General features: G+C 38.8%; 1 protein-coding gene across 3 annotated transcripts; it reads left to right on the top strand.

Annotated features, from left to right (window-relative positions):
* Nucleotides 1-249: 249 nt before the first annotated feature.
* LOC141592384 (uncharacterized) lies at nucleotides 250-10517 on the top strand. Of its 3 annotated transcripts, none has more exons than XM_074413013.1 (15): nucleotides 250-806; nucleotides 1458-1607; nucleotides 1764-1880; nucleotides 1965-2049; nucleotides 2647-2755; nucleotides 2848-2915; nucleotides 2998-3123; nucleotides 3200-4098; nucleotides 4430-4633; nucleotides 4739-4799; nucleotides 5838-5951; nucleotides 6534-6647; nucleotides 6755-6841; nucleotides 9594-9667; nucleotides 9992-10517. In XM_074413013.1, the coding sequence occupies exons 1-14, from the start codon at nucleotides 715-717 to the stop codon at nucleotides 9630-9632; spliced, it is 2265 nt and encodes a 754-aa protein (XP_074269114.1). In that variant the 5' UTR covers nucleotides 250-714; the 3' UTR covers nucleotides 9633-9667; nucleotides 9992-10517. The 3 variants fall into 3 exon arrangements, with proteins under 3 accessions (XP_074269114.1, XP_074269115.1, XP_074269117.1); XM_074413014.1 differs by having other exon boundaries at nucleotides 274-806; nucleotides 9997-10517; XM_074413016.1 differs by lacking the exon at nucleotides 9992-10517 and having other exon boundaries at nucleotides 286-806; nucleotides 9594-9668.
* Nucleotides 10518-15641: the final 5124 nt, after the last annotated feature.

Raw genomic sequence — 15641 nt, 5'->3', positions numbered from 1 at the left:
TATTTTTTTTCAAATCGTACTTCCCCCCGATGATCGATTTGAAGAAAAAAAAAGAATCGTCATTTTCTGAACTCACAAACGCGAATTATGACCACTTAAAATTTCCCGTTTCCGAAAAATGGGTATTTTGTGCAAAAGTGTGAAAAGTTGGGATATCACCTAAATTTTTCGTAGTTTTTTCAAAAACGGATCAAAATCGATTGGATGGACCCATATGAGGGTGAAATAAACCGTTTATGTCCATTAATTGTAATTTTGATCATCTTCTTTGACAACCCCCTATTATTTAGGTTTTTGATTATTTATTATTTAAAAAATAGTTTTCCTTTAATTTGAGGCACCCTTTTCTTTCTTACTTGATTTCTTTGTTTCTGTTGTTTGTTTGTTTGTTGGTTTTGCTCTCTGGTGTTTGTTGGGTTTTTGGGTTTGCTCATTTCGATCTTCCTCTTCTGGTGGATGCGAATTATACTAACCCCACCCCACCCCACCCCACCCCACAAATTTTTCTCTCCTCATATCCACAATCCTCGATCATCTTTTTGTTTTTTTTTTTTAATTAAATAATTTATACCCATCTCGAAATCCTACTCTACTTTATAATAATTGCTGTTTTAGAAATGGAATTGAATTGAATTGAATTGAATTGTGGTAAAATGGTGAGAAATTGAGGTTGGTTGATTTGAATTTTAATAAATTAATTGGGATCAATCATAAATGAGAGATTCAATGTGGGTGGATGATGCTACTAATTTCCCATCTAGTTCAAATCCTCAACCTTTATCCATCAATCATTCTTCTAAACCAAGGTCAAGCTCTCTTTTTCTTATGAATTATTTGCTCTTCATTTTCTGTAAAATTAGCTCAAGATCTGCTGATACTGGGTTTATATAATTCATGTGGAGGGATTCGGGTTTTGCTGTACCAGATCGAATTTCCGGGTCCAAATGGAAAATGCATGGCTTTTATATTTCAATGTGCAGATTCATAATTTGATTCATACTCGGGTTTTGCATATGATTCAGATTTATAATTCAGCGTTGCTCCTACAGGATTGCCAGGGGTTTCGTTTTCTTTGCATGTTCTTATCTTGAATTGTTATTATAACGATATACGTACTTGTTTCATTGTGATTTTGTCATCATTTCATATGTTCTGAGCTTAGCTGGTATGTGAACAGAATGAGATGAATTGCGCTTGCTTCTCGTTGAATGCTCATCATGTTTTGTGCACTGGATGTTAGTTATTACGTCAGTGAAATGGCGGTCGACTCAATTAGTTCCCTTTTGAGTTGATGCCAACTGCTTCAGTGAAAGATTTCCTTTAATTGGTTTGTAATTTGTGTATCTTATTGTTCTAGCAAGGACAAGGATTGTTGCAATAGAGGCATATAAATTTAGCCGCCAAACATGCCCCATCTCTGCTTCACGCTGACTATTCCAATTTGTCTTGACATGCAGTGACAATGTCTTCAACCTGGTAGCACTTCGAGAGGTCACTCCCCGTACAAAACGTTTTAAAAGGTTGTGGGGAGATGTGAAAGGTTGTGCTGACTCTCTCCGCCAAATATTTGAGGCGGGAAGAGACGCAAGACGTGGACTCATTTCGTGGTAATTTTAATTGATTTGATACCTTTTGCTCTTATTATGTCAAAATAAATACTATAAATTTGTGTTCGAGTGTCCCAAATTTCGAGTTAATCTAGTTACTTTTATGTTGCGGAGTTTCTATTTTTGTATGCGTACTTCATGCAAGTAGCGTTCCAGGGTTGAGGCAGAGTCCTTCCGACATTTGTCAGCCCAATACTGCCCTCTTCTACCGCCTCCTAGGTCCACAATTGCTGCCACCTTTAGTCCAGATGGGAAAACGCTGGCTTCCACACAGTAAGTTGTTGATCTATTTCTTGCCTGCATGATGTGAAAGGAGTTGAATGGGGTGGTTCCTAATATAATAAGTTCTTTTCCCAGTGGAGATCATACAGTGAAGATAATAGATTGCCTAACTGGAAATTGTCTGAAGGTGCTCAGTGGACATCGGAGAACACCATGGGTGGTATGTTTTTTTGTTATTTATATTCCACAGTTTTTGTGCCATTATGTTATGTAATAAAGAGGAAAATGATTAAATTAATTTTGTCTAGCTCAAAAGGCCTCAACAAATCCAAAATTTAAGTTGCTCAAAGATCTTGTGTACGTCTATTTTGTTATGATTCTAGTTTCACCATGTAAATGAATATGTAGGCTCTTTCATCCTACAAGATCTTAAATGTCGTTTACAATAGTGTGTATGGGCGCACGGGTCAGTGGGGCACTTGCCAAAACACCAAAGGTTCTTGAAGCACGCCTTGTACAGTTGTACATAAGGCGCCGTTAGCGATTTTTCTTGTAGTTTCTATCTCTCAATTTATTTTATGATAGTTTTCCCTTTCTGCTTTTATCCCAGTCTGGTAGTTACTTACATGCTAATCTTCTTTGAAACTCAAAAAAAGGTATTATTTGCAAATCACAACAATATGAGGAGCATGTCTTTGCCTCACACCTTGTGCCTCTTAAAACTCAGATCTATTTGTTTTTGTCTTGTCTTTTTTTCAGAGTATTGGCTATAGCTACGCAAATGGATAGTGAGTAGCTATTGTTTTTCTCTTTTCAGGTTAGATTTCATCCAACATGTCCAGGTTTACTTGCTAGTGGAAGTTTGGATCATGAAGTTCGCCTTTGGGATGCATATACTGCAGATTGTATAGGGTCTCGGGATTTTTGTAATTACTTAAATTCCTTCTTTGGCTTCCTAAATGCTGACACAGCGTTCGTAGCTTCCTCCCCCCCTTCTAAATGTGATTATCTTGTGCAGACCGCCCGATCGCTTCTATTGCTTTTCATGCCAAGGGCGAGCTACTCGCGGTTGCTTCAGGACACAAGGTAATGATTTTTCTTTTCAGCTAAATTATCTGATCCTCATATTTGGTATGTTTAGATTGATTTTTATGTGAACTTTGGGTAGTTATACATATGGCACTACAACAGAAGAGGTGAAACATCCACCCCTACCATTGTACTGAAGACTCGACGCTCTTTGCGTGCTGTTCACTTCCATCCACATGCCGCCCCTTTTCTTCTGACTGCAGAGGTAGATTTATGTTGTCATTTGTCATGACTCCACAATAACTGTATATGTTTATCTGATTGACTTTCTTGACGTTCAGGTCAATGACCTTGATTCTGCAGATTCTTCAATGACACATGCAACCTCTCATTGTAACGTGCAATACCCACCCCCTACCGTATATTTTACGAACGCCCATTCTTCCGATCGGCCTAGCTTAGCTGAGGAACTTCCTCTTATGTCCCTTCCTTTCCTGATTTGGCCTCCACTCCCCAGAGATCAGGATGGTGCTGGTTTAGCTAGTACACAACCCAGTGTTGGCACTTCTGCTTCGGTGAGGTTGCTGACATATTCAACCCCCTCTGGTCAATATGAACTTTTGTTGTCTCCGATTGAACCTAGTAATGTTTCTCCGGCTCCCGCTGAAATGAGGCCAGACAGTGTATCAGCTGAAATGGACACCACTGATGCTATGGAGACTTCTGATGTACAGCCTGAAGAAAGAAATACTCAGTTCTTTCCTTTTGGAGACCCTGCTTACTGGGAGCTACCGTTTCTTCAAGGGTGGTTGATAGGCCAAAGCCAAGCTGGTCAACACATGATGCGTCCTTTAAATGGGAATTCTCAAGAACTTCATCCTGCTCAAAATGAGTCATCGAATCCGTCATCAAACCATGAACCAGTGGTTTCAGCCTCCACACAACTTGGTACTGGCTATACTAGAGGCACTGGTCGATCCCGACATCGATCATCACGCTCTCGTACGGCAGGCAGTGTTGCTGTTGGTGAAGGAGCTACTATTCCACAAAATGAAAGTGATACTCAGCCTGTTATTACCAGGATTCAAACTGAGCTTGCCACATCACTAGCAGCTGCTGCTGCGGCAGAGTTGCCATGCACTGTGAAGCTTAGAATATGGCCACATGATATAAAAGACCCATGTGCCCCTCTTGAGGCTGAGAAATGCCGTCTAACAATTCCACATGCAGTCCTCTGCAGGTGAGTTGAGAAAGTACATTACTCATCATCTACTAAACAGTTACTCAATTATATGAGCTTTAGGCACGGGGTATACTTCATGCCTGTCCCCAGGGTTACACAGACTCAATTAGAAGTATCTCTGTCACACCTATGTCGAAGTGTTGAGTTTCAGACAAGGACCCAGCTATGCTGAGTAATATGAAGAGTGGAAGTAATGTAGTCTGCCATGGGCCGTTACAATGGGGATGGATCAGTCTCTGTTTCAGCGTCGAGTACGACAATGATTTTTTGTTCACTTTGCTGTTTCTATTGTCTCTGCTATAAGTGGTCGCAATAATCTTTCTTGCAGTGAGATGGGTGCTCATTTCTCTCCTTGCGGGAGATTTCTGGCAGCTTGTGTTGCATGCATGCTTCCTCCTTCAGAAGGGGAATCTGGGATGCATATGCAGACGCATCCCGACGTATCAGTAAGCAGTACATCACCGACTCGACATCCAATCTCGGCTCAACCTGTAATGTATGAGCTTAGGATATATTCCCTTGAGGAGGCAACGTATGTACTTTCTGTTGGTTTACTGGTTATAATATTACATCTGCCTTTTCAAGCTAATTTAATCTTACTTTTAAGTTAACCTTTTCTTTTCTGCTGACAATTCAGGTTTGGGTTGGTTCTTGCTTCACGGGCAATAAGAGCTGCCCATTGTTTAACCTCAATTCAGGCTAGTAATTTCCTTTAATTTGCGTATTATCCAGTGTTTCAATGCAGTTCTGGATGCAATTTTCATCTTGGGTCATTCAGAACCTCTTTGTTTTGTTATAACAAGGACAGAGGTTGTTTACATCCGACCTCCCCTACCCCACAATTTATGGGAGCCATTGAGGCACTGGGGCAATGTTGTTGTTGCGTATTATCCATTAGGCCGACTGGTTCTTGTAACATTGACTTGGATGCTTTGCCAATAGGAAACTAGGGATTCGTCTTTTCATTTAACTTTATAGCTCAGCTGAAAGTCTGGGACTATATTTTGTGTATTCATGAATATACTGTTCGTTTCCTCGACTATTGCACACATTTATGCGTACAATCATTTATTTGAAAGAGTTATTGCTGGGGAAAGGCTATTTATCTCTGAGCTCGTCTCACTTTGAGCAGGAGCCTCCAAATAGGCATGGCTTAATGTTAATTAGTGAATTAGATCTACTAAAGAATTAAGTCATTGCACTTAGAAGTACATTTTTCTCCTTTTCACTGTTTTTATCAGTACCTGCCATGTAAGCTGGTGCTCATATAAAATTTTGATCTGAACTTTTCACTTCTGAGAACATCAGTCTTGGAGTTATCAGATGCAACGTTTTTAGAGAAATATAAGCTCTTACACCTAAAAGCAACCCTTTTCTCATTTTTAGCGTCGTTACTGGTCATGTAAATGACTGTGCATATAGTACGAGTATTGTAACTTTACCTTCTTTTTCGAATCTACTCTATTTAAAGTGATGGGATTCAGTACAAATGTACAATTAGGATATATAAATTCTCATAAAGTGTCAGTCATTATCTATGTTGCATCGAATTAGGCTCCAAAAGTACTTGTACATACATGCCATTGGCTGGTTCATGTATACAGTACTTCTCACATATATGTTTTGAAAAACAGGGGCTTTCCAATTTTCCAAAGAATAGGAGGGAGTACTAAGGAGCTTGGTTTTGAATATCGTTTTTGGTTGTGGTGTTTACTTTTGTTTGTGTTGCCTTGCAGTTCTCTCCTACTTCAGAACATTTGCTTCTTGCTTATGGGCGCCGCCATAATTCTCTGCTTAAAAGTGTTGTCATTGACGGGGAAAGTACTATTCCCATTTACACGATTTTAGAGGTAATTTCAAAAAATATTTATGTCTGGTGTGACTTGTGAGTCCTTTAGATACCCCGTTTTGAATAATTGATGAAACTTTTTGCTACTATTAGAGCATTTACACAGTGGTCTTATGTTCATAAGTTTTCTTCTTTTCCTAACTAGTTGCTGCTCTGTTTTTTCACTTTTTATCAGCAAGCCCTTGCCAATAAATTGTCTCTAGTTTGGTGTGCCTGTTTTGTGGGTCTCTTTAAACTTTTTTGGTATTACACTACCCTGACATGTTTTGATTTCGAATGGAGCCGACACATTTATTCCTTTACATGTTAACCTCCATTTGTTAACAAAATGGGAAGGCTGTGTAAGCCTGAGTGCCTGACCCCCTTTAATCCACTATTTGTGGGAGCCCTTTAGCCATTGTGGTAATGTTGTAAAAACACTACCTTGATACTCTTTTTCCGCAGAAAAAGTCTCTTTTCGTTCACACAGAGAAATGTTAGATGTCCAGAGTCCTGTGAATTTGTGATCTCCATGAGTTTTAGCTCAGTGTACTCTCACTCTGCACAATCATGCTTTCCTTGAACTCTTTGTTTTGTTTTCTAGGTCTACAGAGTTTCTGATATGGAGCTTGTGAGAGTTCTTCCTAGTGCGGAGGATGAAGTTAATGTAGCTTGCTTTCATCCATCTGTCGGTGGGGGCCTTGTTTATGGAACTAAGGTGTGTTATGGATCTTTTTGACAAAGTTTAGTTAGTTAACCTGACTTCAGTTCTATACTATTATCAATCAAATCTCTAATATTCCTGGTCATAATAATATTATGCAGGAGGGCAAGCTCAGGATCCTCCAGTATGATAAATCCAATAGCATTACCTGTACAGCATCCTGCTTTAATAATGAAGACTTAGTAGAGGTAAGAAAGATGGTATTCACTGCCATCGTGGTTTAGTACCTTGTATATATTTGTTCTTCATATATTGTTACTTTTAGCATGTCAATGCAAGAATCTGAAGTGCGAGAGTTGGGATTGGAATTGGGAAACGTGCTGGCTATATAATTTGTGGTGATTAATACTGTCAAGATACTTGATTTTAGGCGAGTTATGAGGCTTACATCTGAAAAAAAAGCTTGTTGTGTACAGCAAACTGAAAACCTTCTTAGGAGGTTGTTTGTCATTTAAATGATATGTAGGCCTACTAATAATTGGAAAATTAGAAGCCTCCTTTGTTCTTTGGTTATTTGCGGTGAAAATATATTCAATTGTTGCTCTTTTAGTAATTTAGTTCATCATCATTTAAAATAGGGTTTTTTGTCAGAAACTACCTTTGATTTAGGGTCATTTGTGAACAACTACCTTTCATTTTATTTTTGGCTTTCAACTACCTTTCATTTCTTCATTTTGCGAAAGACTACCAAAAATCCACTTCCGGCGAAAAAAAGTCAACTTCCGGCATTGACTTCCTCTTTTCTCCTTTTTCAGGACATATTACCCATATTTCTACCTTTGTTCACCCAACAAAATCCGAAAAAGCTCCTCTCCATGCCCAACACCTTATAAAAATTTGTTCAAAGCAATACCAACGCATCAACCATTTCAATCTCCATCTCCATCTCCATCGTCACCTTTACTACCACTTTCACCTTCACCCTTACATTTCAACAACCTTATAGACTACTCATGATTCATCAACCTAGTGTCCATCTAAGTCATATTAAAGTACCTTCTTTCTCTCTTCATGATAAGATGGTGGGTATACGAAAATTAATGAGATAGTAGCACACAAGTGATCCTAAGAGTGAATCCATGATTATTTTCGAATAGTTAACACTAGGAGTTAATTTTGCCAACAAGGCCATAATAGATCATTATTGTTGAAGAATTATTTACCATGTTAAGATTAATATCAATGATGATTTTATTTCGGTGATTAGGACTTTGATTCTGGTAAGAGATAGACAAATTGAGGTGATTAATGTTGGGTTTAATCAATCTTTATCATCGGTTATTGGGGTTATGAAGTAAAGAGTTAGATTCAACATGAAATGGTAAGTCAACGCCGGAAAGTCGACTTCTTTTCGCCGGAAGTGGATTTTTGGTAGTCTTTCGCAAATGAAGCAATGAAAGGTAGTTGAAAGCCAAAAATAAAATGAAAGGTAGTTGTTCACAAATGACCCTAAATAAAAGGTAGTTTCTGACAAAAAACCCTTTAAAATAAGTGAATGCCATTACCAAAGCAAACAAGAGGCGCTTCATTTCCCATGTGTTTGGAACTATGCTTCTCATCCGGAGGACTGAAAGGGTTATTCATATTACCAATTGGTTTTCGGATGAACCTCACTTTACCTGTAGACAATATCGTGCTTGCTTCTACGAGGTTGATATTGGGGGGCTCAACGAGTGGTATCAGAGGCAATTGGGCGATGGTTTGGATTTGGCGGCAAAGGTGCACGCAAGGTGGTGAAGTGCTTGAGATGGTGCTAAGTGCAGAGTAGCATCGTAGAATTCTCTTGCTAAACCATAGATTACTAAGATGACACATACTAGCATCATGGTGAAATAAAGTCCTTTGGGTTAGCTAAAGACGGTGAGGAGAAGCATCAGGTAAGTTGTAGCTTCGGTTTACATGGAGTTGCAACAACACACGTGTCAAGGGGAAGGTGGTTGAGGATATCCCAAGTTTGTGCAGAACATAGTCCCACATAGGTAGACACATAGGTAGACACAGAGAGATAAGAGTAATTTACAAGTTACTCTATAGCGAGTTGGTTTTAGGGTGGAGCCTCACTTCACTTATGGACAGCTGGTCTCGCTTGTATGGGTCTATTGCAGGTGACTAAACACTCTATAATGATCCTTTAGGCTCGTGTTGCTGCGAAACCCTCCCGACCTTCCTGCCAACTAAGTTAAAACAAAGAATTAGCAAACTTATAGGTGCCTTTTCTTTACAGTTAAGCACTAGGATAATTTTTTAATGGTGTTTAGGTCTTTACATAAATAGTAAGGGGGCGTTTGGTTGGGGGTAGTTGTTGTTGGTTTACTCCTACTCCCACCTTCAACCTCTACCAACACCAACCACCACCACTGGCGGCCCCTCACTACAACCCACTCATCGGCGCCTTCTATAGCCGACCGCCACCTCCTCACCCTGGTCTCACTCTACATCGAAACCCACTTTCCCTAACTCCTAAACCCCACATCAACACTAACAAACACCCACTAACACCACCGAGGTGTTTTTGGGGATGGGGAGGAAGTTTCGGGTGGTGTTAGTAGGTGTTTGTTGCTGTTGGTGTGGTGTTTAGGAAGGTGGGTTTCGAAGGGGGTGAGGAGGTGGCGGCCGGCAAGGGGACTGTCTGCTCTCGCCGGTGGGTGGATAAGGTTGGCACTACTGCATTAGTGTAGGGTAGGTGGTTGGGGGTGGTAGTGGTGATAGGTTTAGGGTGGTTGTTAATTTTGGTTCTTATTTTTTCATTCCCTTATTTATGTCAAACCAAACAAGAATATCCAAGGATAACCTTTTCCTTTCCCCTTGTTTCCCTTTTCGATTCCCATTAATTCCCCGGTGCGAACCAAACGCCGCCTAATATTAATAAACTGAGTCTCATTCTCTCATTTGTTGTGTTTCTCTTCTTTAGTTGCTTTAACAATATCGTCTTTATTGCAGGTCCCTTCACATGCTATGACTGCTAATTTCAGAATTTGATCTTTCAACCAAGCATGCAATTCAAGTTTGACATAGTTAGTTTCTCTACCCATTACTTCACCTTTTTATTTGTTTTCTTCCTTTTTCCTTCAAAACACTTTTATTTAATTTATCGTGTTTATTTTTAGGAAGCTGATAACGAATGCCCCAGGGGCTGAGGCATTCGATAACAACTCTCATTTCAGACAAAATAGACAAAATATTCACTCTCATACCGAGGTCTAGTAACATTGAACACATGTACCATGAGAAAATATGAAAATTTGAAGTACAATAGGCGGTACGGTACATGTATGTGAAACCCTCCTTGGTTTTCAGTAGCACAGCTTCATTATCCACTTTTTTTGTTTTGCTTCTAGGTTAGTCTGACAGCACTTATCCTGAAGCCAAGCAACTGATGACTGGCTGACCATAAGCATAGAAGTTTCCAGTTAGTGGCTGGCCATTTTCTGTTGTGGTCACTGACGCTACAGTCTCGTCTGAGCAAAATTGGTGATAGCATCCTTTAATCAAACTATCTAACAGCTTCATCAATAAGCAACCCAGTGGAACTTGTGCTGATGCATATTTAAGGGCGGCCATTGAGGTTAGTTCGGGGTTTGTGATTGTGATAGTAGATGTGCCTAAAAGTGATTGTAGAGGTATCCAAATTAGTGTCTTTCAAATGAGAGGATATCAGAAAATCTGAATCACGTTCTTACTCGACCATCTGATGTAACAGTTATATTTTCATTTGTATTATCCAATATACCCTCGGGTTGATTTGGTGCTCATAGCATCAAAGTCGATGATGACGACTACACCGGGTGGTTATGGGATTGTTCTCCACTTGTAACTTGCTGCACTTTTTTGCTTAAAAAATTGTCTAAAAAGACGTTATGAACACTTCATATTGTAACTACTGATAATGGTATCGGGAGTCGGGATGGCCGTCTTGGCAAATGTCCAAGTTTTATGCTCCGTTGATCTCGGCAGGTTTCCTTGATGTAAAATAACTTGGACGAATTAGATTGAACAGATCGACCGTCTGTTTAAGATGAAAACTTGACAATCTGACAGTTTGTTTGTCTGTTCGTCTAAGTATTTTAGGATTAACGCAGCGGTATTAACTGAAATTGTTGTAAACGTGAAAAATAACAAAGTAACCGGGATAGTATGGTGAATCTTGCTCTCCGCCTCGCAAGGTACGAACTCGAAACACTCAAATGATCAACCTCGCAAGGAAGATCTGAAAGCCAAGGAAGATCTGAAAGCTAAAGCTCGCAAGCTTTAAAACTCGATTGTTCTCACACAGGGAACGTTTTTTTTATTAATCTCATAATCTGAAAAATAAGGTTACAATGAAGTCCTATTTATACTCCTACCTAGCTTGACTAATAAGCTATCTTTCCTAATCCTACTCGATGTCAGAAATCTGACTCGAGATCTAATTCCTTAGCTTTCTCCTCAAGCTATCTACTCCTTCCCTAAACTAACTAGAAAAGTTATTAAACTAATAATAATTAAAATACAATCATATTTAGGGTATTCTAATTAAACTAGGATTAGGAAGTAACAAGTTTTCCTAATATGACTAGAATTAGGATAAGCTAACCTTTCATAATCTTATTCGAAATTAAATAAACTAAGCTAAAATTAACTCTACACGGTTTAGGAAACCGTGTCTCCACAGCTCGGACTTAGAATTCGTGTTACTTGCACGCCAATTAATCCAGCTCCCTTGCTTGTTCACCAAGTAACTCGTGCTTCTTTTTTTGTCGGAGTATGCTCCTGCATCATTCCTCCAGCTTATTATCTCAGTAAATCGTATGCAGAAAGAAAGATATTCTTGTAGACGTACAGTTTAGACATGTACTCCTATACATTGTGAACTTCCGATGAATATTATTCTTCACTTTCGTCTTCTAGAACATGCTCTCTAGTACACATGGTTGTACACTTGGACTATTGTTTGGTTAGGTGATTGACTAAATGAGATGCCCCTAATGGAAGTTTGGCAAATACCAAAGTGATGTGTTTTGCATCTCAAAGAGCAACAACGTTGTATTATCTAAATGCTGAAATGGGAAGGCAACGGAGCTGCATATCATGGTTCCCTAGGCCGAGTAGGAGACACGATTTAGCATTAATTCGTTAGATTATTTTATTGTTTTCGAATAAAATTAGAATAGTAAGTTTATTTCCTAATCCTAGTTGTTATAGGATTTCTAAATTCTGGTGGTTAGTTATTCCCTCCATAAACCTATTTTCACCCCTATTTTAATAAAATACTCCTCATATATATTAGAGAAATGGGGTGAAAACAATTGTGCGGAGGGAGTATTTAATATGAAGTAGTTAAATAAAGTTTCCTAGTTAGTTTAGGAAAGAGTAGGAGAGAACTTAATAGTCAAGCTAAGATTAGATTTGTCGACAGATCTTAGGCGTCGAGTAGGACTATAAATAAGGACGACTTGTGCCCTTATTTGTTACGTTATTTTCAGAAATAAAGATTGTTTACATTTGTGGCATTCATTGATTAGGCTTGCGAAATTAGTCTTCAAATCATCATTGCGAGGCTGATCGCCTAATCGTGTGTTTTCGTGTTTGTTACCTTGCGAGGCTAGGACTAGGTTTCACCATACTATCTTTGTTACGTTCTAAATTCACGAAAGTTACAGAGAATAAACAAACAAATTCCGCTACAAATTCTAGCTACATCAAACGAACATACATACATACACTATATACAGCCAACGAATAATCCAACGATCTGTTCAGAGTCATTTGTTTACGTAGTTTTACATCACATAGCTTGGATGAAGACAATGAATGACATGTTCAACTAAAGTTGCCTACTCTAGTTGATCGGACGATTATGAGTCGGGTTTTCTTCTTTTCATCAAATGATTGGTGGAAAGTTTATCATCATGATCATCTCAAATAGTGAACTCCTCCATATAAGGTCGCACAGTCTCTGCGTCTGAACTAGTTAGGAGCGAGACAAGAATCCTGCCATCCTCAATTCCATCTTATATGCTATGATTGAGTTTGTACCAATTCTCAGTATCATGCTATGCATTGAATATTCCAAAATCGGATTATCTTTTTTAGCTTTGGATCCGGGGTTGTACCAATAGGTTGTAGGAGACCTAGAGAAGATAATTTACTTAAAGCTAAAGTATAAGGTATCCCTAGGTCGTTGAACGATCTTGGATGATTTTCGGGTTTCTGTAACACCCCCTTCTTATCCGGCCAAGGTAATTGGGAGATGTTACCATTTCGTTTTCCCGAGGCGGTAAATCGGAGATACAATCAACAAAAACATTTATTATAAATGATAAGTTTAGTGAATTACATAACCATAAAAAAATAAATAAAAGAATACAACTCATGACTACTATCTAGGTTATCTATCAACTATCCAAGTGCTCGACTCCAAGTCCAAAGCGCGGCCCAAATCCCGATCATGTCAACAAGCAAAACATGTACTTAACCTGCTCACCATATGATCGGAAATATCATATGGATCGACACAGGCCACCCCGAAAATAGGTGACAATTACACAGACACACAAACGCCAGTTTCAAAAAATAAAGTGTGACACGACACAAGTGTGTAAATATGCAACATGCTTATGACATGAATGACACGCTATCAAACAACCACCACGGTACTGGGACACGCCCAGACATACCGACAACCGCACTGGTGCCGGGACAGGCCCAGACATACCAACAACCACAAATAGGTACCGGGACACGCCTAGACGTACCGGGTCCGGAAGCCAACCGGATCCCCTGCCAGACGTCGTGTCTCAACCACACGAGTCCCTCCGTAACTTAAGCCATTAATGTGCACATCCCTCTTGGAGTGGGAAGCTCCAAGAGGCGACTCAAGCGTAAGACGGTTTCCCAACTGTCTTACGTCTCCTCAATAGCCAAGTAACACCACCAATGATCTCCAGCACAACATAACAATGACCATACATGGAAAATGCAACACAACACCAATTATATGACTCATCATGAACTCAATCCCAACATATCATGGATAAAATTCCTCAAATACCAACATGATATCCAAATCGACTCATACTCGAAATGATGATGAAAGACACACAAATATGCACACAAAAATTCTGAAACCGAGTAGGATAAACCTACCTTTTAACATTCTTCATGAGCTACTCGAATCCCCTACGATTCCGTCTCGCAAGACCGTCATAATCCTATATAAATCATGTAATACCATCACAAATACATCCTATGCTATTATATAATACAAACCTCCTTATTATACTCATTAATTACCCATAATACACACACTAACAACTAATTAATTACCCAAATTAATTCCCCTCAAAAGTTAGGGTTTACTACAAAATAAGAAAGTATAGATCTTGACTTACAATGGTGGAAGGATGAGAATAAGGTGAAAAATCCCCTAGAACAAGCTTGAATTCATGGAAGAAGGTGTTTGTGAGGGTTTTAGAGAGAAGGGAGAGCATTTGGAGTGAGAAGGAAGAAGATAGAATGAATGAGGATAAGGGGATAAGATTTCCTTATCCTGTGTTCTGATTCAGCGCCATTGATCGAGTAGCGAGTCCACTCGGTCGAGTGTCACTCACTCGATCGAGTACCGAGTCCACTCGGTTGAGTGACCTTCACTCTGTCGAGTGCAATGCAGTTCTCGGCAATGACCAGGTTTAGTAAAACAGTCATATCTCACTCGTTGCTTGGTCATTTTGGGCGTGTGACCTACAGTTGGAATAATAAAAGAACAAGCTATCACCTCCAATTGGAATTGCATCAATACCATGTTTAGATCTCAAGTTATGACAGTTTAAGACGACCCTTCTATAGGCGGACATTATAACAACTCCACTAAGTCTAGTATAGGTTATACTCGATCCACTTTATAGTTATACTTCACTCCCGAGTTGACTCATCAAGCACGAGGGTTCTCTCACGCATCCCAAGGTTCCTTTGCGGGTCCCAAAATATCCGGGTATTACAGTTTCTTTGGCGAACGCTCCATGAAGTTACTTTTGTTGATTTTGATTATTCCTGGATACCCTGGATGTAAGACTTGTGTAGGATCTACCCCTCTTAAAAGTAACTTCATCCCCGAAGTTCACTTCAATCAAGAAACTAACATGTATACACGTAAATACAACAAACATGCAATTTAGGAATGAGGTACATGCAACATAGACAAGGAGAGTGTTAGGTTCATATACCTATTATTAGACTCCTCTAATAGTGAACTAATTAACTTGTTAATTATTTGTTCTTAAGATCTAGTGCATGCATAACAAAATGAAAGATTTATAAGAAGAACAATGTTCCTTACATTGTTATGTATTTCGAAATTATGGGCACAAGTAAGGTCACCTTCCTTCACTTGTTCTTGAGCTAAATAATGATGGATGATCCTCCTAAGACTCCAAGTATAGAAGCCACTCCAATAAATTGCACCCAAGATTAATCCCAAAAATTCCTACTAATATTAACTAGATATGTAGTAGAAATATTACCTTAATAATACTAATGATCTTGTATTACTCTCTTAAGTAATGTATGATATGTATTAGTATTTATGGGGAGCTTTTATTTTCATTTGTATGTGAGGAATTTAGAGAGAAAAACAAGTGAAGTAGCAACATCAAAAAATGAGCAACCAAAGCCCCTTTTGTAAGCCAAAAACCGGTGGCTTGTAGGGCTCCAAGGGAATCTATTTTCTCTTGTTTTTATTCTCTTGTTTTGTTTAAGTAGAGTGTGTAAGAGTTGGAATGATTAAAGCTAGCATGCAAGGTCACTATCAAGCTTTAATCATAAAACAATAAAGACAAATGAGCATCTTTTGCTCATCTTATTTGGCCGAAATATTGGTCCTTATATGGACCATTTTTGCCTTTTGTCATTTGTCCCACAAATGCTTATAAGTCTTATGTTCAACTATCTTACATATTTAATTATTAATGTAATTATTTAACACTTAAATATTACACTTAATAATATAATATA

This window comes from Silene latifolia, chromosome 7 (assembly GCF_048544455.1).
Source record: "Silene latifolia isolate original U9 population chromosome 7, ASM4854445v1, whole genome shotgun sequence".
Classification (NCBI taxonomy): domain Eukaryota; kingdom Viridiplantae; phylum Streptophyta; class Magnoliopsida; order Caryophyllales; family Caryophyllaceae; genus Silene; species Silene latifolia.
Note: the sequence above shows the minus strand (reverse complement) of the source record. Positions and strands in the feature narration are given on the sequence as shown.

Coding starts and splice junctions, on each gene's coding strand:
- LOC141592384 (XM_074413013.1), top strand. CDS start 715: ATGAGAGATTCAATGTGGGTGGATGATGCTACTAATTTCCCATCTAGT. Junction 1,881..1,964: donor AAAACGCTGGCTTCCACACA/GTAAGTTGTTGA, acceptor TTCTTTTCCCAG/TGGAGATCATACAGTGAAGA. Junction 5,952..6,533: donor CCATTTACACGATTTTAGAG/GTAATTTCAAAA, acceptor TTTGTTTTCTAG/GTCTACAGAGTTTCTGATAT.